General features: G+C 42.3%; 1 protein-coding gene across 2 annotated transcripts; it reads right to left on the bottom strand.

Annotated features, from left to right (window-relative positions):
* Nucleotides 1–12,287: 12,287 nt before the first annotated feature.
* LOC111977283 (myc-associated zinc finger protein) lies at nt 12,288–23,239 on the bottom strand. 2 transcript variants are annotated; one of them, XM_024006672.2, is made up of 7 exons: nt 23,149–23,239; nt 19,087–19,237; nt 18,452–18,849; nt 17,870–18,111; nt 17,346–17,418; nt 16,149–16,320; nt 12,288–14,541 (listed from the first exon to the last, which is right to left on the bottom strand). In XM_024006672.2, exons 1-7 carry the CDS (start codon nt 23,179–23,181, stop codon nt 14,195–14,197), a joined length of 1,416 nt encoding a protein of 471 aa, XP_023862440.1. In that variant the 5' UTR covers nt 23,182–23,239; the 3' UTR covers nt 12,288–14,194. The 2 variants fall into 2 exon arrangements, with proteins under 2 accessions (XP_023862440.1, XP_023862441.1); XM_024006673.2 differs by having other exon boundaries at nt 17,355–17,418.
* Between the last annotated feature and the right edge of the window lie 3,801 nt (nt 23,240–27,040).

Raw genomic sequence — 27,040 nt, 5'->3', positions numbered from 1 at the left:
GGTGACAATATTGGATTTGGCTATACCGACAAATCTATGGCTAGCATAATTGCATCTGCCAAACAGGCTTACCTCTTATTTATTTTTAAATAGGAGGAAATAGGCACCAACAAAGCCCTCTTGTTGTTTGTGAAGTCTAATTAAAATGAAGACAATTGTTGAAATGAATTACTGTCAGCACCATTTGCTGTCCAGCTCTGTTTATGCCGCAGCCACTCGAAAGCTGTCTGCCCGCTTGCCTTTTCTTTCTCCTGAACTCTCTCTCCTCATTAATGAGTTAATGATTGAAAAAGTGTCTGTCTTTGTAAAACATTTGGTCTCCAGTCTATGGGAAACAGAAAAAACACGTAGGAAACTACTCTTTCTACCGTAGGTTACATCATTTATGTTAAATTAATTTAATGGTGTGTTGATGGAGCTCTGCAGCGCTGTGTCTTCAACAGCACCCTGGAGAGGTGCTGGGAATCCTCCCAGGAAAGCTTAACTTTTCGTGTCCTCTGAGAGGGAGGTTATTAGAGAACCCACTAGATGGTATCTTGGGCTAACCATGATGGGTCATTGATAGTAGGGGTTTTGTTTTACCATGTCATCAGAATCCTAAAGTTAAAGTGTATCAATACATATAGCTTTCTGGATGATACAGTACAATTAATTAAATACAAGTTTATAGTCTGTGTCTTGCTTTGACACCTGAGGACGAGGATAAAGGAGCTGGCATGGAGACGAGCATCCTTTTGGCATAGAACAGAACGGATGGTCGATTCTTGCCCCAATCTCATTCTCATCAAGGGTGGTGTGAAATTATTAAACATGTGTTTTCTCTCCTCCCTGGTCAAGTCGATATGTTTTCTGGAACATGGAGTGATCATTGTTCCAGATGAGGGATTGTTGGAAATGGACTAATTGACTAAATTGACTATATACTGTAAGTGGACTAGCAGTAGTGACTAACGCGTTATGGGTTAGATGGAATGACTTACAGCTGAAGTCAGAAGATTACATACACCTTAGCCAAATACATTTKAACTCAGTTTTTCACAATTCCTGACATTTAATCCTAGTAAAAATTCCTTGTCTTAGGTCAGTTAGGATCACCACTTTATTTTAAGAATGTGAAATGTCAGAATAGTAGAGAGATTGATTTATTTCAGCTTTTATTTATTTCATCACATTCCCAGTGGGTTATAAGTTTACATACACTCAATTAACATTTGGTAGCATTGCCTTTAAATTGTTTAATTTAGGTCAAACGTTTCAGGTAGCCTTCCACAAGCTTCCCACAATAAGTTGGGTGAATTTTGGTCTACTCTTCCTGACAGAGCTGGTGTAACTGAGTCAGGTTTGTAGGCCTCCTTGCCTGCACACACTTTTTCAGTTCTGCCCACACATTTTCTATAGGATTCAGGTCAGAGCTTTGTGATGGCCACTCCAATACCTTGACTTTGTGGTCCTTAAGCCATTTTGCCACAACTTTGGAAGTATGCTTGGGGTCATTGTCCATTTGGAAGACCCATTTGCGACCAATCTTTAACTTCCTGACTGATGTCTTGAGATGTTGCTACAATATATAATATACAATATATGATAATATATAATATATAATTTTCCATCCTCATGATGCCATATATTTTGTGAAGTGCACCAGTCCCTCCTGCAGCAAAGCACCCCCACAACATGATGCTGCCACCCCCGTGCTTCACGGTTGGGATGGTGTTCTTCGGCTTGCAAGCCTCCCCCTTTTTCCTCCAAACATAATGATGGTCATTATGGCCAAACAGTTCTATTTTTGTTTCATCAGACCAGAGGACATTTCTCCAAAAAGTGCAATCTTTGTCCCCATGTGCAGTTGCAAACCAAAGTCTGGCTTTTTTATGGCGGTTTTGGAGCAGTGGCTTCTTCCTTGCTGAGCGGTCTTTCAGGTTATGTCAATATAGGACTCGTTTTTACTGTGGATATAGATACTTCTGCACCTGTTTCCTCCAGCATCTTCACAAGGTCCTTTGCTGTTGTTCTGGGATTGATTTGCACTTTTCGCACCAAAGTACGTTCATCTCTAGGAGACAGAACGTGTCACCTTCCTGAGCGGTATGACGGCTGCGTGGTACCGTGTTTATACTTGCGTACTATTGTTTATACAGATGAACGTGGTACCGTCAGGCATTTGGAAATTGCTCCCAAGGATGAACCAGACTTGAGGAGGTCTACAATTTTTTTTCTGAGGTCTTGACTGATTTCTTTTGATTTTCATATGATGTCAAGCGAAAAGGCACTGAGTTTGAAGGTAGGCCTTGAAATAGATCCACAGGTACACCTCCAATTGACTCAAATGATGTCAATTAGCCGATCAGAAGCTTCTAAAGCCATGACATCATTTTCTAGAATTTTCCAAGCTGTTTAAAGGCACAGTCAACTTAGTGTATGTAAACTTCTGACCCACTGGAATTGTGATACAGTGAGTTATAAGTGAAATAATCTGTCTGTAAACAACTGTTGGAAAAATTACTTGTGTCATGCACAAAGTAGATGTCCTAACCGACTTGCCAAAACTATAGTTTGTTAACAAGAAATGTGTGGAGTGGTTCAAAAACGAGTTTTAATGACTCCAACCTAAGTGTATGTAAACTTCCGACTTGAGCTGTATGTGCAATTGTATATAGGGGGCCTGTGTTTGAGACAGAATGTTTGCATACGGGTGTTGCAGATTCTAGCAGGACCGATATCAGAGTGTTCTATGGAGTCCCAAATACTAAGGCTGTAAGTTACAGGGAATTGGGAGAGAGGAATGGAATGTGACTGGGCAMGAGATCTGTGTGGCTCAAAAATGTAAGAAATGGGTAACAGAGTCTCTGGGGAACGATACCACTCCTCTGTGTATAGTAATACCAGGGGATAGCTCGTAGGAGAGGAAGGACAGCTAATTGTGCACAATATAGAGACTACTATGAAGACAAGTTCAACGTCACACACATCATGGTGGGAGTAGCAGAGATAGTGTTAACATTTCAGACACTATTGGCAACTTTCAGTGAGAAGTTCATCAAAGAGCATACAACTCATGAAAGACTAGCTACAGATTCCTGTGTACAGGAGGCCAGCTCACTGGAAGGGAAGTTCAATGTAATAATAGCATCACATCTCCTGCAGAGTGGGATTAAGAAACATGTGACTCAGAGTTTTGTACGGTTGGATACTCTTCCAACGCCACTAATCTCTCCCTCTGTAACGATCGTCTGTTGAAGAAGGAGTGGACCAAAGCGCAGCGTGGTAAGTGTTCGTTATTTAAAACTGAACACGAAATAACAAAACAATAAAGAGAACGAAGGAAACCCAAACAGTTCTGTCAGGTGCAGAAACACAAAACAGAAAACAACTACCCACAAAGCATCGGTGGGGAAAAGCTACCTAAGTATGGTTCTCAATCAGAGACAACGATGGACAGCTGCTCTGATTGAGAACCCCACCCGGCCAAAAACCAAAGAAATACAAAACATAGAAAATGAACATAGAATGCCACCCAAATCACACCCTGACCAAAACAAAAGCTGTAGGGACAGTAACTGAAGGAGTGTAGGGACAGTAACAGAAGGAGCTGTAGGGACAGTAACTGAAGGAGCTGTAGGGACAGCAACAGAAGGAGCTGTAGGGACAGTAACAGAAGGAGCTGTAGGGACAGCAAATGAAGAAGCAGTAGGGACAGTAACTGAAAGGAGCTGTAGGGACAGTAACTGAAGGAGCTGTAGGGACAGCAACTGAAGAAGCAGTAGGGCCAGTAACAGAAGGTGCTGTAGGGACAGTAACAGAGAAGCAGTAGGGACAGTAACTGAAGGAGCTGTAGGGACAGTACGAGGAGCTGTAGGGCAGTAACTGAAGGAGCTGTAGGGACAGTAACAGAAGGAGCTGTAGGGACAGTAACTGAAGGAGCTTTAGGGACAGTAACAGAAGGAGCTGTAGGGACAGTAAACTGAAGGAGCCTGTAGGGACAGCAACTGAAGAAGAAGTAAGGGAACAGTAACTGAAGGAGCTGTAGGGACAGTAACTGAAGAAGCCTTAGGGACAGCAACTGAGAAGGCAAGTAGTGGACAGTACTGAAGGAGCTGTAGGGACAGTAACTGAAGGAGCTGTAGGACAGGACAGTAACAGGAGGAGCTGTAGGGACAGTAACTGAAGGAGCTGTAGGGACAGTAACTGAAGGAGCTGTAGGGACAGTAACTGAAGGAGCGGTAGGGACAGTAACAGAAGAAGCAGTAGTTGTTGTGAAGGATGCTATAGTAACAGCATGGAACTGGACTACGGTGCAAATGAGGGGATTTTGAAGTGCATCATGGGCAATGTTAGTGGTATCAGAGGTTACGTTGTCAGCATTGTGGGGATATCACCTGAGGGCATTGATGTTGAAACGTATATACAGCGCTAATTTGCCTCAAGATGAGGTAAAGTTGATTAAGGTTACCGCACGGGTATATCGGGTGGCCCTGGAGGATGAAAGACGGGGGCCGAAGTAATTATCTGGCATGGGAACACCTTTTTGTAACCTGTGACTAACGGGGGAAGACTGGGTGAAAGCATGAGGTTTTTTTAGGGCCTTCATTTTTGTGGAACCCAGCAGAAAAGTATCCCAAAGGTACAGTCAGGCTAAGAGAGTGGGAATCGTCATGTTATCAAACTTCGGTTTTTCTTTGCATATATAATTATGCATAGCTTCACACATTATTAATACTTCTTGTGTTTCTTTTTGCTTTTCAAGTCTTGTGCTATCACTCTCTTAAGAACCCGAAGGAGGAAATGGAGAAAGTAAAAAGTTCCAGCTGAAATGGAGGAAGTCAAAAAGTTCCAGCTGAAATGGAGGAAGTCAAAAAGTTCCAGCTGAAATGGAGGAAGGCAAAACGTTCCAGCTGAAATGTCATTATCAGTTGTAAGAGTGTGCATAGCGTGGTTATACAGCAGAGGCCATATATCTCTGAGGTGTAAATATTCAAATCAACTATGAATGTTAATCATGTTTTATTTTTTCTTCCATTTATAAGTAATTTCCAAGTTAATATAATTTTAAATAGCATGGAGTTACTGTTAAAAGGGAGATTTGTTGGATTCTAACTTCTAACTTGAAATATCCTTATTCATGTTACCATGTTATAACTGAGTGTATGGAAATCTACTGAGTGAGAAAGGGGGTGCAGAAAGTTTACATTCTGTCAGAACATGTTATTGTTAAATCTCATGTATCCTATGGAGAGGAGAAGGGCAGCAGTCTGGGTTCTGTCGCTGATAAGGTAGAACAGCCGTGAGTTAGGGAGCAGTGAAGAATGGGGGCCGAGGTCAGGTCAGATGAATTGAGAAGGAACAGTCGCGAGTTCCTGCCTAGCAACAGAGATGTATTGGCTGTCCAGATGTGCAAGGAGGAGCCTCCGCCAAGAAAGAGGGTTTTGTCACGACTTCCGCAGAAGTCGGTCCCTCTCTTTGTTCGGGCGGCGTTCGGCGGTCGACGTCACCGGTCTTCTAGCCTTCATTCCCCAATTACATGTTCATGTATTTAACCCTCTGTTTCCCCCATGTTTTTTGTGTGTGATTGTTTCTATGTTCATGTCGGTTTATGATGGCTGTTTTTTTTGACGGGAGCTGTTTTTTCACCCGTGCGTAATATTTACCGTTTGTATTTGGTCAAGTGTATTTGTTACCTTGTGCCTTGATTAATGAGTAAAGTACATTGCTCACTCATTTTGCTCTCCTGCGCCTGACTTCATGCACCAGCTACACTCACCATCTGACAGGTTCACATATATGTGCTTGTGTAAACATGTCTTTGTCTTTTCAGCCGTTTTACCCAGTGGGTGAATAAACCTGGTTTGAGCTTTGACTAGTTGTCCGTTAGTTTTTTACTCTGTTTGTCACACCCTACAGTATATTGAAACTAATATCACATAATAATAATAATCATCATAATAATCATAATAATAATATGTGGCCTAAAGACAATATTACATCGAGAATAGTCTGATGTGTGACGATATTATTATCAAAAGAATGAAGAGACTAATGACCTGTGCAGCGTACATTGACAGCTTGCATTGACAAATAGCACTTCTTCCATTTCATGCTAGAGGCCCATGCAGGCCAGTTGTTTTGATTGCTATACCCTATCAGAAATAGCAGATTCCAACGTTTCTAATGAACCTATCTTTGCCAAACAACTGTACAAATTGCGCGGATGGTCTCTGTTTCAAAATATTACATTTTCCTAGAATTTCTCATGTCAGTAGGCTACTGGTGACAATCAGCAATAGCCATTTGGGATTTTCCATTATATTCTTACTGTAAAATATGTCTGTTGACTGTGGTAGGGCCTGTGATGTCTACTTAATGAACAAGTTCATTTAATTGGCATGGAGCATCCATAGCCTTGATTACTAAGCACAGATATTCTGTTGTTTTGAAATAAATTGCCTTGTATCATGTTTTTTTATGACCTTCCTAAACGAAATATTAATGGATTTATTTGTGACTGTGTAAATTAACATCTGAAAGGCAGAGAGCGTCATAAATGTCTCAAAATAAATGTAAATGTTTAATTACTCTCCAGGAGAGGACTGGCCACCGCTCAGAGCCTGGATCCTCTTTATGTTTCTTCCTAGGTTCTGGCCTTTCTAGGGAGTTTTTCTAAGCCACCGTGCTTCTACATCTGCATTGCTTGCTGTTTGGGGTTTTAGGCTATGTTTCTGTAGAAGCGCTCTGTGACATCTGCTGATGTAAAAAGGGCTTTATGAATAAATGTGATTTGATAATTAGGCAATCACCAATTGTGAATAAATAACAGGAAGGGCCATTCTATTGTATTCATCTATTCTAATTATAATCTCACAACGGTGTACATCATATCAGTCCACCGAATCCAAGCAGTTTTATTAGTCTACTCTAGGCCTACTTGGAGTGGGCTACACAGTGAGAGCTTGCATAATTTACAATGGCAAGACCAAGATGAATGGGTGCACATGCTGCATTAGCGTTGCTACAAGATGTGAATGAAAACGACTCAGATGGAAGAAATGGGTCATGACATATCTGATGATGATTATTCTGATTCGTGGTTTTTCATATGCATGGGAAAGGATCCATATCGGGCAGCAGGTAAGCGAGTGTCGTATAATGGTTTGGATCGGATGGCACGGCTGTACTAGGTGAAAGGAGGAACTCYCCGCTGGCCTGTTACTGTGTTCTACAAAATGCTTGACTTGGCTGCTATCAACACACACGTGTTGTTTAAACAGTGCATGAACAACACCCTTCTGCATGAGCAGAAGAGACTTCATCGTGAGTCTGGCACATGGGCTACGAGAGAAACATATGAGAGCCAAAGCAGCAGCAAAGATTCCATGCGAGCCATTGAGCGCGCCAAATTGCGCACAGCTCCCAGGGAGGGGAAGCTGCAAGACGGGCAGATGCACTCGGAACAGAACCCGGAGACCTGTTTTTGCTGCAAGCGATTTGTTTTGTGGGAGGTGTTGCAATCAAGTGTAAGTGCCGAAGGGGGTATGTTAAGGGTAACAGCTAAATGAGATCCAGTTGTTGAAGACACACACCATACTTTAAGCATGAGCGATGCCACAAATAATGTGTCCAATAAGTGACAATAATAGACTATTCTTCACCCCTGTCATATTGACACTTATATTCATTATAATGCCATTATTGCTTTTGTGCTGATTTCCCCTATTCACAAGAACGCTTGGAGCCTATACTGATATTTAGACTACTGCTATTTTCTGTTATTTTCTCCCTTCACTGTGTGTGTGTCATGCGGTTTGGGTATTTTCATATGTTTTGTCGTTATAAAAATAAGCTTTTACAGTGTGTTTCAATGTAAATGCTTTTTGTTTCAGGAACTCAGCAACAAAAGAAACGTCCTCTCACTGTCAACTGCGTTTACTTTCAGCAAACTTAACAGGTGTAAATATTTGTATGAATATAACACGATTCAACAACTGAGACATAAACTGAACAAGTTCCACAGACATGTGTCTAACAGAACTGGAATAATGTGTCCCTAAACAAAAGGGGGGTCAAAATCAAAAATAACAGTCAGTATCTGGTGTGGGCTGCATCAGGTACTGCAGTGCATCTCCTCTTCATGGACTGCARCAGATTTGCCAGTTCTTGCTGTCAGATGTTACCCCACTCTTCCATCAAGGCACCTACAAGTTCCTGGACATTTCTGGGGGAATGGCCCTAGCCCTCACCCTCCGATCGAACAGGTCCCAGACGTGCTCAGTCCGATGATGCTGTGACACACCGCCCCAGACCATGACGGACCCTCCACCTCCAAATCAATCCCGCTCCAGAGTACAGGCCTCGGTGTAACGCTCATTCATTCGACGATGAAAGCGAATCCGACCATTACCCCTGGTGAGACAAAACCGTGAWTCGTCAGTGAAGAGCACTTTTTTGCCAGTCCTGTCTGGTCCAGCGACGGTGTGTTTGTGRCCATAGGCGACGATGTTGGCGGTGATGTCTGGTGAGGACCTGCCTTAAAACAGGCCTACAAGCCCTCAGTCCAGCCTATCTCAGCCTATTGCGGACAGTCTGAGCACTGATGGAGAGATTGTGTGTTCCTGGTGTCACTCGGGCAGTTGTTGTTGCCATCCTGTACCTGTCCTGCAGGTGTGATGTTCGGATGTACCGATCCTGTGCAGGTGTTGTTACACGTGGTCTGCCACTGCGAGGGCGATCAGCTGTCCATCCTGTCTCCCTGTAGCGCTGTCTTAGGCATCTCACAGTACGGACWTTGCAATTTATTGCCCTGGCCCCATCTGCAGTCCTCATGTCTTCTTGCAGCATGCCTAAGGCATGTTCACGCAGATGAGCAGGGACCCCGGGAATCTTTCTTTTGGTGTTTTTCAGAGTCAGTAGAAAGGCGTCTTTAGTGTCCTAAGCTTTCATAACTGCAATTTCTGAGGCTGGTAACTCTAATGAACTTATCCTCTGCAGCAGAGGTAACTTTGAAGAAACTTCACCAAATCAATGCAAACTGGTATTGTTCCTGAAGATTTGAAAATTGCCAAAGTTATCCCCCTCTATAAATCTGGGGATCCCAGATCTTTTACACATTATCACCTAATATCTGTACAAACACGTTTTACTAAAATCCTAGAAAAATTGGTGTATAAGAGAATGTTGAAACATTTAAATCAACACTTTATTCTATATGAGCACCAATATGGTTTTCGTAAAAACTACTCCACAGATATGTCTCTTTTGCAACTTGTGGATAAAATCTTTACAGCCCTGAACAACAACGAATATGCACTTGGCATTTTTTTGATTTATCAAAAGCGTTTGATCATGAAATATTATTGATTGAATTGCATTATTACGGTTTTCATGATTATACATATAATTGGCTATAACTTTATGTTTGTGATAGAGAACAATTTGTTTATACAAACATCTGTGCACCTACAAGGGCCAAGCTATCCTGCCACAGTTTTCGATATTTTATTTTATTTTTATTCCTAATCTATATCAATGACCTTGCTGCTGTGTATTCTACCATACTTGCCATTCTCTTTGCTGATTACACCAATTTGATTTTATCACACAATAATTTGTATTCACTAATTAATGAAGCCAACTCAGGCATGGCCAAATTATCTGAATGGTTCCAGATAAACAATTATCTTTAAATGTTAACAAATGTAACTTTATTGTATTCATTCGTAATAAAAATACGTATTGTTAATAAAAASAAAACAAAAGAGCCATAATCTTAATTGGTGGTAATGAAATGGAACATCCAGTAGATTCCTCTGAGTTCTAACTAATGAAAAGTTATCCTGGAAACATCATACTTCATTTGTCTGCAGGATAGTGATGAAATCTGTTGGTATCATCAGAAAGTTTAGTGGTTTGGTTCATCGAGCTTGCTTCCTAACTCTATACTAAAGCTGAATTTACCCATATCTCATTCACTGTAATGTTGTCTGGGCCAGTATATACTGTATGCCTCCTACCTACACAAATTACTCATCATACAAAAGACARTAGCAAGACTAGCCACCTCTAATTACCTGGCTCCATCTGCATCTTTGTTTAAGAAACTCAATATCTTGTCTAATTACGACATTAATGTGCGCCAATTATGTACTTTCATCAGTTTACTTAAACCCTTCAATGGATTCTGCCACGTTAATTCCGAAATCCAACTTTATAACACAAGACACTGCGATAACATTCACAATCCCCACTCTCGCACCTCACATAGTAAATTCTCTATCAGATTTACAGGTATCATATTCTGGAATTCTTATCTTCATAATGCCAAAACATCATCATCCCTCAATAACTTCAAGCGAAGACTGAGGGTCAGCCTGATGAACCAAACTACCCAGTAATATTTTCCATATAGCCTATCTCTCTCAAACTCACATGCACACATTCAGTTGAAGTCMGAAGTTTACATACACCTTAGCCAAATACATTTAAACTCAGTTTTTCACAATTCCTGACATTTAATCCTAGTAAATATTCCCTGTTTTAGGTCAGTTAGGATCACTTTATTTTAAATTCCCACAAAACGTTGGGTGAATTTTGGCCCATTCCTCCTGACAGAGCTGGTGTAACTGAGTCAGGTTTGTAGGCCTCCTTGCTCACACACGCTTTTTCAGTTCTGCCCACAAATTTTCTATAGGATTCAGGTCAGGGCTTTGTGATGGCCACTCCAATACCTTGACTTTGTCCTTAAGCCATTTTGCCACAACTTTGGAAGTATGCTTGGGGTCATTGTCCATTTGGAAGACCCATTTGCGACCAAGCTTTAACTTCCTGACTGATGTCTTGAGATGTTGCTTCAATATATCCACATAATTTTCCTACCTCATGATGCCATCTATTTTGTGAAGTGCACCAGTCCCTCCTGCAGCAAAGCACCCCCCGTGCTTCACGGTTGGGATGGTGTTCTTCGGCTTGCAAGCATCCCCCTTTTTCCTCCAAACATAATGATGGTCATTATGGCCAAACAGTTCTATTTTTGTTTAATCAGACCAGAGGACATTTCTCCAAAAAGTACGATCTTTGTCCCCATGTGCAGTTACAAACCGTAGTCTGGCTTTTTTATGGCAGTTTTGGAGCAGTGGCTTCGTCTATAGCCTTTCAGGTTATGTTGATATAGGACTCGTTTTACTGTGGATATAGATACCTTTGTACCTGTTTCCTCTAGCATCTTCACAAGGTCCTTTGCTGTTGTTCTGAGATTAATTTGCACTTTTCGCACCAAAGTACGTTCATCTCTAGGAGACAGAACGCATCTTCTTCCTGAGCGGTATGACGGCTGCGTGGCCCCATGGTGTTTATACTTGCGTACTATTGTTTGTACAGATGAACGTGGTACCTTCAGGCGTTTGGATATTGCTCCCATTGATGAACCAGACTTGTGGAGGTCTACAATYTTTTTTCTGAGGTCTTGGCTGATTTCTTTTGATTTGTCCATGATGTCAGGAAAAGAGGCACTGAGTTTGAAGGTAGGCCTTGAAATACATCCCCAGGTACACCTCCAATTGACTCAAATGATGTCAATTAGCCTATCAGAAGCTTCTAAAGCCATGACATAATTTTCTGGAATTTTCCAAGCTGTTTAAAGTCAGTCAACTTAGCGTATGTAAACTTCTGACCCACTGGAATTGTGATACGGTGAAATATAAGTGAAATAATCTGTCTGTAAACAGTTGTTGGAAAAAGTCCTAGTAGATGTCCTAACCGACTTGCCAAAACTAGTTTGTTAACAAGAAATGTGTGGAGTGGTTGAAAAACGAGTTTTAATGACTTCAACCTAAGTGTATGTAAACTTCCGACTTCAACTGTACATTTAAAGAAAACAAATATATATTTTCTTAATTACTGATCAATTCATTTATAATTAGTAGGTTTTGTTATCTGTTTTAACAAACCTTTTTTATTTTTGTACTTATGTATTGTTTTTTTTGTGGTGTTTTTTTTTTATACAAGCCCTTGGGTTTCCAACCACACCTGCACACGTTTAAAAAAACATTAAAAAAAAAATCTGTATTGTTGTCTTTCACTTGTTTCCTTTGGTGCAAATAAAAAAACGCTCATCTCACAATTAATATATTTTCCTAGTCAGAGATACCAGCATACACATTTTGTTACCAGTTGCATGCCACCGCCTACCATTCTCATTACACCTTATCTGACATTGACAAAAAAATCCTRACACTTTCTATCTCAAGCATGTGTGTGACACACACAAACACCAAATAAACAATGGACACCCCTCACACTCATCTGTTTAGTCGTTTCACTTTTAATAGTAAAAATTACAAAATAACATTATCTCTACTTCATCTACAAAATAATAACTTAATATTCATGATCGTGGTGAGCGTCAAAAATTGTTTGGCTCCAACAACTGTTCATAGACATGCATATTGTTGAAATATAAAAATATAAATACATCCCATTAATGTCCTTAATAAATCCATGACTAAGATTTTAAATAGTTCAGAATAAAATAATTAAAACGCAGTTGAGTACAATAAGGCATTAAGATGTATCGCAAGAGCTGTACAGTTTCATAGAATATAGTTAAAAAATATAATTTGTTTTGCTTAATGCGGGAACCCTAAAATAACTTTGATTAAATCACTACTTTTCTCAACAGGAAGAACAAGTCTCAAAATTAAACATTCTACTTTTTTTTCTTTTCTCTCAAGCTAACATGCCAACACTAAACAGATGAAATGAAGCACTTCAGTACAAAACCAGGACTTGTTGAAAGCATACTAGGGGTGGGGCATAGAACACTAGTAGTACCTGGATATACTTATCTCAACCTGACCTTTGACCTTTAAAGCCCTTCCATGACATCACACCTTAACCACTGGAAAAGTCTTAACAACTATACATGGTGGTGTCTAGAATTCAAATGAATGAGTTTTAATACGGTAAACTCGTACAAGGAACAAAACAAAGGAGACTATGGCAATGACAGTTACAAACAAAGAAAATGGCAGACATGGGTACAATTCATTTGACTGAATCAATGGCCACTCGATCTGTAGTGTAAGGGGGACCGCTGCTAACGTTCTTGTAGCATGATCACTTTTTGCTTTTAGGAAAAGTAAAGTTGTCTTAGTTTCACTTTCATGCAAATTGTGTTTTAGGTGCAAGTGAACTGTGTCATGAGCCTGGCTGTACAGTAGCAGTCATGAGCATCTCCATTGTGTATTAAAAATGTGGCCGTCCCAGAGAGGAGGACGCAGAGCAAATACCTGTCTGAACCTTCGGCGAAATTAAAACGTCAACATTTGTAAGGTGCTTGATACTCCTTAACTCAACTTTGCCAATGTTTTTTTTTCTCTCTACTGTACTTGAAACAAATAGATAAAGTACACTGTTCATAATCACCATTACAGTATGGGCTAACCTCCAGATACAGTGTTGGCCCTATTTAAAACAGACTACATCCATATACTCTATGATAACACAATTTATACACAGTGTCTACTCCACTCCATTTCTGGAAGGTAGCAGCCCCTGACTTATGTGCTATTCTCCCCCTCAACCTTTCATTCTCTTTCAGAATATCCTCTTACACGCACCCTTTTATAATATAATTTCCCTGTTACTCTTATATCATCCCCCAACTTCTTACTACAAGCCTTTCTTTTGAAGGCTCGGGAAAAGAGAGCGACAAAATGGAGGCAAAAGGAAAGTGTTTCTGACATACAGTTACAAAAGACGGTACATTACTAGCAGAGGGGAGTAGTTGCTGGGCCCGTGGGAGGCAAAGGGTGGAAGGAGGGAGGGAGAGGGATAGAGTAGATGCACACAAGACCACAGTGTCACAGGAGTCCTGAAAGTGCAAGAAGGTTCAGCCACGTTGGGGACACTCACTTTCGTATTTGTCGTTATCTAGCGTCATCGAATCAGCAGCGTACAGGACATATGTCCCCCCCCCCCCCTCTCGCCACATTCTCCTCACTGTTCTCGCATACTTTCTCTCTGCCTCTTTCTCTCCCCTTAGCCAGCCCGCTCTGTCCCTTTCGACCTTTTCCACTAGCTATGGGATTTCGAGTAGCTACATTCTTTACTGTGGCTCTCCCCTAAGCAAGCCCCCTTTGTCCTCCTAACCTCTCACTATAGGACTTAGGGACTCAAGGGGCTGTGGTTCAAATGAGGCTCCACTCTGCTAACTGTGGGACTGAGGCTGGATGCTGGAGCAATCCGACACTAGCAGGTCCACCACCGTGTTGCCGCTGACGTAGAAGTTTGGGGCGGACACCATGTTGCCAAGGGACACGGAGGAGCTGGATGCCCCACTAGAGGTGACAGGGCCGGGAGATCCCCCTTGGCCCCCTGTGCTGTGGGTGCCCATGTGGCCCTGCAGCTGGGTGGGGGTCTTGCAGTGCACCCCGCACAGCTGGCACACAAGGACACCGCCGGAGCTCGTGCCGCCGAAGACGCCAGCGCTCTCCTTCCACTCCTGGCCATGGTGCTTCTGGGCGTGGACGCGCAGGTAGGTCAGAGTGGTGAAGCCTGGAGGAGACGCAGAGAGTTAGCAGTTAGTATCATTTCAAGGCTTTACAAGTAATGCTTTATAGCGCGGGTCCCCAAAAGGCAGGTGATTTTATTTGGCCCCCCAAGTTTTCTGAGCAAAAAAATAAACATTGTTGGACTAAGACTGTAAAAACAACATCAAATCTGCTCCAAGGGATTTTGATTTTAGAAATCTGTTCCAAATGATTCCCACGCATGATAAAGAGATATACAGTACAGTCAAAGGTTTGGACACACCTACTCATTCAAGGGTTTTTCTTAATTTTTTTACTATTTTCTACACTGTAGAATAATATTGAAGACATCAAAACTATGAAATAACACATATGGAATCATGTAGTAACCAAAAAAGTGTTAAATAAATCAAAATATATTTTAGATTCTTCAAAGTAGCCACCCTTTGCCTTAATGACGGCTTTGCACACTTTTGGCATTCTCTCAACCAGCTTCACCTGGAATGCTTTTCCAACAGTCTTGAAGGAGTTCCCACATATGCCGAGCACATGTTGACTGCTTTTCCTTCACTCTGCGGTCCAACTCATCCCAACCCATCTCAATTGGGTTGAGGTTAGATGATTGTGGATGCTAGGTCATCTGATGCAGCACTGCATCACTCTCCTTGGTAAAAATAGCCCTTACACAGCCTGGAGGTGTGTTGGGTCACTGTCCAGTTGAAAAACAAATGATAGTCCCACTAAACGCAAACTAGATGGGATGGCGTATCGCTGAAGAATGCTGTGGTAGCCATGCTGGTTAAGTGTGCCTTGAATTCTAAATAAATCACTGACAGTGTCACCAGCAAAGCACCCCCACACCATCACACCTCCTCCTCCATGCTTCACAGTGGGAAACACACAAGCAGAGATCATCGGTTCACCTACTCTGCGTCTCACAAAGACACGGCGGTTGGAAAATCTCAAATTTGGACTCGTCAGACCAAAGGACAGATTTCCACCGGTCTAATGTCCATTGCTCGAGTTTCTTGGCCCAAGCATGTCATTTCTTCTTATTGGTGTCCTTAAGTAATGGTTTCTTTGCAGCAATTTGACCATGAAGGCCTGATTCACACAGTCTCCTCTGAACAGTTGATGTTGAGATGTGTCTGTTATTTGAACTCTGTGAAGCATTTATTTGGGCTGCAATGTCTGAGGCTGGTAATTCTAATGAACTTATCCTCTGCAGCAGAGGTAACTCTGGGTCTTCCTTTCCTGTTGTGGTCCTTATGAGAGTCAGTTTCATCATAGTGCTTGATGTTAATTGTGACTGCACTTGTTCCAGATTGACTGACCTTCATGTCTTAAATGTATCTTTGCTTGTTTGACCTGTAATTGCCATAATATGGCCTTGGTCTTTTACCAAATGGAGCCATCTTCTGTACACCACCCCTACCTTGTCACTGATTGGCTCAAAGGCATTATGAAGGAAAGAAATTCCCAAAATTAACTTAAGACACACCTGTTCATTTAAAGGTATTCCAGGTGACTACCTCATGAGGCTGGTTGAGAGAATGCCAATAGTGTGCAAAACTGTCATCGTCAACTTTTCGTGAACCCATCAAACAATCTGGGGTGTTGACAGACACTCACTGCGGTTACAGAGATGGCAGGCGTGGTGCTGCGATTGGTTGTGCACCCTCATGTGATCGGTGATGTAGGCAGCAGACAGGAGCTTGCCGCAGATGTGGCACGGGACCTTCTCCTCGTGGCGGATCATATGGGCACGTAGCCGGTCCCTCGTGGCGAAGCTGGATTCACACGTCTAAACACATAGAGAGTTATGAGGTTATCATTAAAGATACAGAGAAAGCAGTAGTTTAACCCTCTAGAGTTCAAGCTCTGTCTCAGCCGGTTTTTACTACATTTTTTATTTTAAGACCGCTTAATGTATCCAAGAAATGTATAAAAACATTATTGGATTCATTTGGCATTACTGCTATTAGCATTGAATAACAGATTCACTGGAATCAACAGATAGTCCTCACAAAAAATCTAAAGGAAGTTTGTTCTGAAGTGTCTCTCCTATATCTGAGAGATAAGGAAGATCAGGAAACTTTTWAATTTTTAGACATGTATTTAACCCCTTATTTTAGGCACTAAACTATCTCAATATATACAGTGCATTAAGAAAGTATTCAGACCCCTCCACTTTTCCCACATTTTGTTACGTTACAGCCTTATTCTAAAATGTATACAATAACAAAAAAATCATCATCAATCTATACACAATACCCCATAATGACGGAGAACACCACCACGTTCGTGAGAGTCATCTTTCAACAGATTGGTCTTAATACTTTGTAGGCCAAACCAGTCGGACGCTACAGCCGTTTTTATGAGAACAGCCATTTTCGGGATYTCTCATGGTCTGACAAACACCGCTCTAGCTCTGCCACCACCGCAGATGCAGAAGGGCGATAATCAGCGGATGCACGGCCCATGCAAAAAAAAATCTTTAGCTCAAACAGATMGATTTTGATGGGGATTTTTGTATTGTGATAATTAGATTTCCGCAGGGAAGTTTTCAGGGTTAATTGGGGTTGGGATCAATTCCATTTCAATTCAGTCAATTAAGGAAGTAAACTCAAATTCCAACTCCAAAGAAAATTGGAATTTCAGTTCACTTCCTGAATTGACTGAATTTAAATGGAATCGATCCCAACCCCAATTTTATTACAATGGATAATTATGGTACAAAGGATTTAAGGTACAGAGAAGGAAAATCATGGTTAACAATGACTGTATTGAGATTTGAGAGGTGTAAAAAATATATAAAGTAGCACAAACATCAAGTACCGGACACTTGAAGGGTCGTTCAGAAGAGTGGACTTGTCTGACGTGACTGTTGAGATGGTCGGGCCTGAAAGAAGTGAGAAAGGAAGGGTTGAGACCACAATACCTTGTTATACACTTTCTCCAGCTGAAAATGTGAACTTCCAAATTCAAACTTTGTCAGATGTCTTTTGAGATAAGTTCAAGTCCCAGGGCGTGTGTTGTGTAGATACAGCTAAATGCCACAAACCAATATGAATGAAAAAGATAAAAGATTTGTGGTGCTTAAATCTTCCATTCATTTTGGGTTGAGCCTTACAGCTGCATCTACACAACTAATGGCATGGGATGTGGACTCTTCTTGACTACTTTTGAGGTCTAAAACATCTGACAAACTCTTTGGAGTGTACCACAGACACAAAGCGTAAGAAAGCGGCTTGAAATACAGACAGAGGGAGAGGCAATATATGAAAAAAAATTCTGTTGCCTGCCCTAATGAACACAACACTGCTCTCTGGCCTATAGCGTGCCATTCTCACCTGGAGAAAGCCTTGGCACAGTGGGGGCACACGTAGGGTTTCTCCACACCACCTTGGTGAGAGCGCACGTGGTGGCTCATGCGGTCCTTCCTCTTGAACCTCTGCTGGCAGATGGGGCAGGAGAAGGGTTTCTCATCCGAGTGGGAGAGACGGTGTCGGTTAAGGTGATACACATCTCGGAAGGCCTTCCCGCACGTTTCACAAGCGTGATTCTTCCGCACAGGGTTTGGGTTCGATGGCCTCTGGGGGGGGGGGGGGGGGGGGGGTGAGGAGAACAAACATTGTTTGTGAGGAGTACAAACATAATTTTTTATGTATTGTCGGACATGACTATTACACATGCCTTGTTGATTATTTACATATCATATTGTCGATTCTCTGTGTCTTTCCGAACCACGCACACACATGGCTCGCTACACCTAGATCATTTCTCTGGACCGTTTGCATAAAACGCTGAATTCCCTCTATTGAAAATAAGGCTTTTCCACAATCTCCATAAAGACCATGCAAGAGAAACCTAAAGTCTAGTTTTCCTTTTCACGGACGACGACAACAACAACCTCCAGAAGCACCCTGACCCACCTGTACTGTCGCCCCCGCCCCCATGTCAACAGCTGCAGGAGGAGCATGGGGGTTAACGCTAGCCACTACGCTTGCCATGGCAACCTCTTCGCCATCCTGACTACCCACAGTTGGCTGCTGGGACGCCAGCAGTCTGGGAGGGGGGAGAGGGGGAGGAACGGAGAGGTGGAGCAGGGTGAGGGGGACCGTGTACCTCTCCGTCCTACCTCCCGACACCACCTGCGCTGGGCCGGCACCATTGCCACCCTCCTTTGCCCCCTCCTCCTGCTCCCCTGCTCGCTTCATGCGTACCCCGGTGTGGACCGACTGGTGCCGCCGCAGGTTGTAGTTGTTCTTGAACTGCTTGCTGCATATGGCACAGATGTGGGGCACACGGGCAGGCCGGGACACCGTCTTCACTGCAGGACGGAAGACAGGAAGAAGAGAGGGAATGAGAGAGGAAGACAGGGAGAGGAAATGCACATTAATAATAATATCCCTATCAATTCTAAATATAATAGTATGAAGACTAACACGTTATGCTTATAACAGGATAACAGACCACTTGTTTGACAATCTACATTACTTCCTTTTCAACTTAATTGCTGATAACGGCTGAAGAAGCAATGGTATTTCACAACCCATGATTCTCTCACCAGGTAAGGGTTCTTCATTGAGGGCAGCAGTGTCCACCGTGGAAGGAGGATGGATTATGTGCTCTGTGGGAGGGGTCTGAGGAGAGGCCATATGGACTGGTAAGAGTTCGGATTGGAGGGTCCCCTCCACTTGGTTTTGGGTGGGAGTAGTCTGGAGAAATAAACATAGCCATCAGCAAAAAGTCACTGCATTGTCTAGGGCAGCTATTCCCAAACTGGGTACGCGCAATGCCGTCGGGGTACACCAAATAAAAATGTGATTCACATTTTAAAAAAGAAAAATAATTTTAAAATATATATATATTAAAAAATATATATATATATTAAAAAAAACATTCTTCACATTTTCAAAACATTTATATTTTCCAACGGGGCTATACATTTGGGTGAGTTTTTTTTCCTCGCCTGAGTAGCCTCGTTTCACTGCAAAAATCAAATTAAACCATATAGTGTTCAGCGAAACAACAACACAATGTCAAATACAGGTAGCCTAGTCAAATAATTAACATCCAATCACATTAACCGTTACTCTTGTGGGAATTCCACTAACGGTCAGTACGTAGCTGCTGCTCATTCCGTTTGCTCGAAAATTGATAAATGGTTAAAACAAGTAAGGCCTTAGAAACACATACCAGCTCTACTGGTAGTACTGCTACTACCAGCAGTACTACACCTGTACCTGTCGACAACACAAGTTGTTCTGCTTCCACGAGCACATCCAATGCTAGCATCAGTAATTCTACATTTGTTGTTAGCCCAACTAGCATGGACACTGACAGTTGTGAATCTGATGCAACCGAAGAGCTACTGCCCCCTTACCCGGGAAAGCACCAAACAACAGACAGGGACGTTGGACCATCGAAGAGGCACAAATATGATGAGAACTACATTGATTTATGGTTCACTTATATTGGGAGTAGTACCTTTCCTCAGCCACAGTGTGTTATATGTGCAAAAGTACTATGTCACAACTCAATGAAACCTTCACTCTTAAGCAGACATTTAGAAACAAAACAGACCAATATGAAAAATAAGCCACAGGAGTTTTTTGAGCGAGAATTAAGACAACTTTCGAGTAGTAAGACATGTATAAAAGCAACAGATACCATTAATAAGGAGCTAGAAGCATCTTATATGGTGAGCTACCAAGTGGCTAGGACAGGCAAGCCCCATACTATTGTGGAGGACTTAATTATTCCCGCTGCTGCGGATATGGCTGGGACGGTGCTGGGGGAAAAGGCAAAAAAAACTATACAGACAATATCTCCATCAAACAACACTGTTTCACGATGCATCAGTGACATGGCAGATGTTTTGAAACAATTACTGCTTCGCATACAAGCCAGTGAATTCTATGCGTTACAGCTGGATGAGTCAACAGACGTGGCGGGCCTGGCACAGCTCCTGGTATATGTCCGTCACGTTTATGGGGGGTCAATTAAGGAAGACATCCTCTTCTGCAAACCACAGGAAACCAGAACAACAGGAGAGGATCTTTTTTAAGTACTGGACAGCTTTGTGACATCAAATGGACTTTGGTGGTCAAGATGTGTTGGTAACTGTACTGATGGCGCAAAAGCCATGACAGGGAGACATAGTGGAGTGGTAACGTACGTGCAAGCAGTTGCTCCTGACGCCACTTGGGTACACTGCAGCATCCACCAAGAGACTCTTGCTGCCAAAGGAATGCCTGACAGCTTGAAAGACGTTTTGGACACTACAGTGAAAATGGTTAACTTTGTTAAAGCAAAGTCCCTGAACTCTTGTGTATTTTCTGCACTATGCAATGATATGGGAATGTTACGCTTTTACAACATACAGAAGTGCYCTGGTTATCAAGGGGCAAAGTATTGACACGTGGTTTTTTTTTATTGAGAGAAGAGCTTTGTTTTCTTCACTGACCATAATTTTCCCTTGTCTGACCGCTTGCATGATGACGAGTTCCTCACAAGACTGGCCTACCTGGGTGATGTTTTTCTCACCTGAATGATCTGAATCTAGGATTACAGGGACTCTCCGCAACTATATTCAATGTGCGGGACAAAATAGAGGCTATGATTAAGAAGTTGGAGCTCTTCTTTGTCTCCCGGGTGGCGCAGTGGTCTAGGGCACTGCATCGCAGTGCTAGCTGCGCCACCAGAGTCTCTGGGTTCGCGCCCAGGCTCTGTCGCAGCCGGCCGCAACCGGGAGATCTGTGGGGCGACGCACAATTGGCATAGCGTCGTCCGGGTTAGGGAGGGTTTGGCCGGTAGGGAGGGTTTGGCCGGTAGGGATATCCTTGTCTCAGTATGTAAAAAATGTAATAAAATGTATGCACTCTACTGTAAGTCGCTCTGGATAAGAGCGTCTGCTAAATGACTAAAATGTCAATGTAAATGTAAATGTCTGCATTAAAAGGTCAACACACAGGTCTTTCCATCATTGTAGGATTTTTTGTGTGCAAATGAACTCAAGCTTACGGACAATGTCATATGTGATATAGCGAAGAACCTGAGTGAGCTGGGTGCGCAATTACGCAGGTACTTTCCCGAAACAGATGGCACAAACAACTGGATTCGTTATCCATTTCATGCCCTGTCTCCAGTCCACTTACCGATATCTGAACAAGAGAGCCTCATCGAAATTGCAACAAGCGGTTCTGTGAAAATTTAATTTAATCAGAAGCCAGTGCCAGATCTCTGGATTGGGCTGCGCTCAGAGTTTCTTACCTTGGCAAATCGCGCTGTTAAGACACTGACGCCCTTTCCAACCACAGACCTATGTGAGAGTGGATTCTCGGCCCTCACTAGCATGAAAACTAAATACAGGCACAGACTGTGTGTGGAAAATTATTTAAGACTGAGACTCTCTCCAATACAACCCAACATTGCAGAGTTATGTGCAACCTTTCAAACACACCCTTCTCATTAACCTGTGGTGAATTATTCACAATTTTCAAGGAACAAAAAGTTGTATATGTAAGATGGCTAAATAAAGAGAAAAATTATTGATTATTATAATATTATTATTTGTGCCCTGGTCCTATAAGAGCTCTTTGTCACTTCCCACAAGCCGGGTTGTGACAAAAACTCACACTAATTCTTATGTTTAATAAATGTATCGTATGTGTCATTCTTTTCCCAATGCAGTTAAGCCAAAACTACGCTCCATTATTTAGAGGGGCGTTCTACTACGCTCCCATTGGCCAGCTAACGTTGTCTCACTCACAGGCGTTCAGCGCAGAGACAGTGACCTTTCAAGGTAAGGATGGAAAGTGTAATTTAACAATTAGCTGCCTACCACAATGCAGGCCTATTATTATCATGTTTGGTAACATTTGCCCATGTATTTATTTTTAGTTTCAATGACTTGTAAAAATAGCTCAGAACTCTGCTGAATTCCCTCAATTGAAGGTCAGCTAAGTTTACCTAGGCTACTTAACGTTACTAGGTTGGTATTTGAAGTTGTTATATTATCATTAGTAGTCTATTATCAGGTAAAAGCATATGCTTATTATTCATAATTTCTCAAATATTTTAGCTAATCATTCAGTCGAATTACGCTATGCTACAGGCATTGAATCTGTATTTGCGCGTTAAAGGACGTTAATGGATAGCTCTGTCCACATTATGTTATTATATTTTTCAATCTTGAAATACAAGGGCAAACGTTATTAATCAGTGACTGAAATTTCGCGCTAAGTGATATTCACTTCCGGACTTGGAGATCACTCAAAGCGTTGTAGGAACGCCTCTCTGAATAACGGGGCGTGGTTTTGGCTTAACTGCGTTGGGAAAAGAAATACGTTTTTTACACGTAGTGTGTGTGGCAGGCTTACAAGGAGTGCAAAAAACAACATTTGAGAGTGCGCTGACCCTGGTGCTAGACGGGGTACACAGCTGGAGGTTGAATGTTTGAAGGGGTAACGGGACGATAAAAAGTTTGGGAACCACTGGTTTAGAGTAAATGCTACTTCGTTTACCTAAATGGCCAGGCCCCTGGGGCTGCAGACAAAAAAATATTCAACAGCCATTCATCAGAAAAGCGCACACACGACTAGAAAGAAGGTCAATTAAAACTTACCTGGAAGAGAAAATTGCTCCAAGCAGCATCCATTTTGCACCAAAGCGATGAAGAGTATAAAATCAGCTAAGTAATCCTGATGGCGATTCGACTAAACCGTTGGCATAATATTTAATCGCACTGTTAATGATTGTGGCGAGAAGATCTATGTTGACAGTATTCAAATGCAGGAAGAAAATTATGCTATTGATCATCCGAAAGGGACATGCAACTATCAAAATTTTACTTTGTCAAAATATTTATCTAACAGGAGTATTCAAGCTATTCAAATTCACACAGGCGTTTCGACTAGGCTGACTGCCTGAGTAGAATTGCCAGCTCCAATAGTGGCCTATTTATCTTTCTTTGGTTTCTAACTTTAATTTTATCAAAGCATAAGGAACGCATATCTCTTGGCATTGATGACTTTGAAACCAAATATCTGTGCGCACAAAATCAATGTTATTTATATAGCCGTAGTCATATAGTAATAGCTCGATCTTAAAATTAAAAGTAATGCATTACGCACAATGACAACTACTATCAGTGTTACAATAAATGCATTTGAAAGAGTAGCAGTTCATTATTTAATTTATGAATCTATTCTTCCGATTTCCCCCAACAGGCCAATCGCTTGTTTGTCGAAGCCTCGCTGTTGGATTCAAGCCCTGACCCTAGCTAAGAGCGATCGCGCCGGGACGCAGCCTATCGCTCCACCTCGGCTGTTCAATTGCGAGGATGTCATCTTTCTTTTTTTATTGCTCGCTCTCCCTCCTCCCTCCATGTATCTTTCTTCCTTTTCTTTTTAAATCCTCTTTCTTCTCCCCCTCCTCTCCTTTTCTTGCGCCGCTATGTCCCAGTTGCTCTTAAAGGGATATCATTTATATTCGTTGGGCGCCCTCTTTAATTCCCCTCTCCCTCATTGGAGCATATCCTTTCTGCCCCCTCCTACTCAGGTTTTCGGCCGACAGATATTGCACTACAGTATTTTTCAGACCATCATAAATAGATCTCGGCCGTTGCTAAAGAGAGAAATATTAATGGAGTCTTTTTGTAGGCCCTAACTCCGCCATGTTCGTTGGACAAAGCCTATGAGGAAAATGAATGGCGTATTTGTAGGGTTTTGGATAAACGCCGAAAATAAGGTCTGTGGGAAACACAGATATAGGATATCATATTTGTTCTATTAGATCAACTTCATTAGCTAACGTCATTTTTAGTTTACGTTGGACGTTTTTTGGTAATAATAAAAACCACATACATCTCATAAAGTTAATGTAAACTGACTGCTATTATCTCATAGAACACAACATATAAGATCTCCTAAACCTGTGTTAAAGAAGCATTATGTCGAATTGTTGCATTATAATATATCTGCAGTATAGTAGAATGATAGTGTTTAACATATATATATATATATTGCTTTGGGCTCTTACAAAACACTCCATACAGAACCAATCAGTCGATATAATGTACAAGTATCATCAGAAATCACGCGATGTGAGTCAGACAGTGGGGCGGTGCCTGTCCGACTCGTTGGTCAGAAGGGTCAAATCAGCGATTTATGTCATAATTTCCAAGAAGGCAAACAGCGTCAACCACAACTGTTATTACACCCCGTTTACGTTGGTGGCGGTAATGACCATTTTTATTGTGCTGTAACTAAAACTAGGAGATCTGACGTCCTTTCCCTTCGTCAAAGGTACGTATTAGCGTTTTTTTTTTACTGTGATTTACAAAGCTAATGTAATGGATTTTAAAAAGTGATTTTACCCCGTGATAGCCCGCTAATATGACCCATAGTAGGGAAGGACATTTCTTGAGAACAATTCGATCTGAATATATAAGTAGAGAAGAACATTTCTTTAGTACAATTCGATTAGAATATATAATCAATTTTAAAAAGATGTGCAATTTTGCATTAGCAGTCTTTTCAGCTTAAATTTCCGGGGAGCCGTGGCATGGTGTCATGACAGAAGTGAGGGAGAGGCGCGATCAATCGTTGATAAACAAACAACTTGACTCGTTTCGGAACGGCTGTGCTTTGCTGTGACTGAGTCAGAGATGTTAGGTGGTGGAGAAGAAAGTGAAGCAAGTATGGAGCATAGTGGTACAAATAAAGGGGTAGAGAATGTGAGTAGGGGTTTGAAGGGGAGCGAGAGGTATGGAGGCAGAAAAGGAAGTTTGAAGAGAGCAACATAGTTTCCAACGCCAGCGGCAGTTCGGGAGTAGAAAGTGCAGAGGAAGGGCAAAGATACATCGCGAGGGGAGCATGGAGGTGAGGAGGAGCGTAACGTGATTATGAACTTTAGGGAGGAAGGGGGAGTTAGGCGACGAGTCCGATAAGGTTGACGGCTGTGATAAAAGAGTTGATTGGGGAAATAGTCAACGCTAAAGTGTTACGAGATGGGAGCTTGTTGGTGTTCTGCAAGGACAATGCGCAGAGGGAAAAAGCTCTGAGTGAAGCAAATAGGGAAATGTAAGGTGGTGTCGAGCAGCTGGACTGATCAAGCAGGAAAACAGTGGATTAAAGGGGTGATAACAGGAGTGCCTGTGAGTGTTAGCAATAAAGAAGTAAGCGACAACTTGAGAGGAGGCGTTCTAGTGAATGTTCAAAGAGTGCAAGCAACAAGGGGTGGTGTTAGGGTGGATAGCCCGTTTATTCTGTTACACTTCAAGGACCGGGTACTGCCAAATAAAGTAACCATAGGATAAATTAGTTATTATGAACTGTGGTTTGAGCCCTGAATTCTGATTGGCTGAAGGCCATATATCAGACCGTATACCACTGGTATGACAAAACATTTCGTTTTACTGCTCTAATTACACTGGTAACCAGTTTATAATAGCAATTAGGCTCCTAAGCCTGATGTGATTTGTGTGCAGAAAACATGGCTCAAATCGACTGGAGTTTATCATACAGGAATATGTAGTGGTTCGTAGGGACAGGGGGCACCTTCATAAAGCAAGGACTTTCTTATAGGATGCTAGGCAAAGGTATTGAACAGGAATATGTAGTGGTGGAGGTGTGGTTGAGAGGAGGGGTGTTAATGGTAGTGAACTACTATAATCTGTGTCAGATATTGGACCTGGAAGTGCTGGAGAGGGTGGAGGGCCAGGATAGAAGTAAGGTAATGTGGTGTGGGGATTTGAATGCCCATAACACACTCTGAGGGGGGAAATGGCCAAGTGATGGACAATCCGATAGAAATGACAGATCTGGTGTGCCTGAATGATGGCAGAGGGACCAGGAAAAGAGTCTGCCTTGGACCTCACTCTGGTATCTAGTGCGATGGCAGGAATCTGTGAGTGGGAGGTATGCGAGGAGTCGACAGTAGGGAGTGATCACTACTATGCACAGTAGGCCGGAGGGAGGAGGAGGTGTCAGTGGATGGAGTAGGCAGGTGGGTGTTTGGAAGGGCAAAGTGGGATCAGTTTCAGGAGCTGAGTGAGCAGGTGATGGCTCGGGTGGATATGAGAGGGGATGTGGATAGTATGAATAACTGGATGAGAACAGAGTTAGTGGGGGCAGCTACTGAGGATATACCTAAGAGTTCAGGGAGGAGGAGGAAAGAAGTCCCATGGTGGACGGAGGAGTGTGTGGCAGCTGTGAGGAGTAGAAACAGGACATTTAGAGTACTGAAAAGGATGCATAACTTCCAACATCTGATTCAGTATCAGCAGGCCCTGGTGAGGAGAACTATCTGTCAGTCTGATTCAGTATCAGCAGGCCCAGGCTCTGGTGAGGAGAACTATCTGTCAGTCTGATTCAGTATAAACAGGCCCAGGCTCTGGTGAGGATAACTATCCGTGAGTCTGATTCAGTATCAGCAGGCCCAGGCTCTGGTGAGGAGAACTATCCCTCAGTCTGATTCAGTATAAGCAGGCCCAGGCCCTGGTGAGGAGAACTATC

This window comes from Salvelinus sp. IW2-2015, linkage group LG17 (genome assembly GCF_002910315.2).
Source record: "Salvelinus sp. IW2-2015 linkage group LG17, ASM291031v2, whole genome shotgun sequence".
Classification (NCBI taxonomy): domain Eukaryota; kingdom Metazoa; phylum Chordata; class Actinopteri; order Salmoniformes; family Salmonidae; genus Salvelinus; species Salvelinus sp. IW2-2015.
Note: the sequence above shows the minus strand (reverse complement) of the source record. Positions and strands in the feature narration are given on the sequence as shown.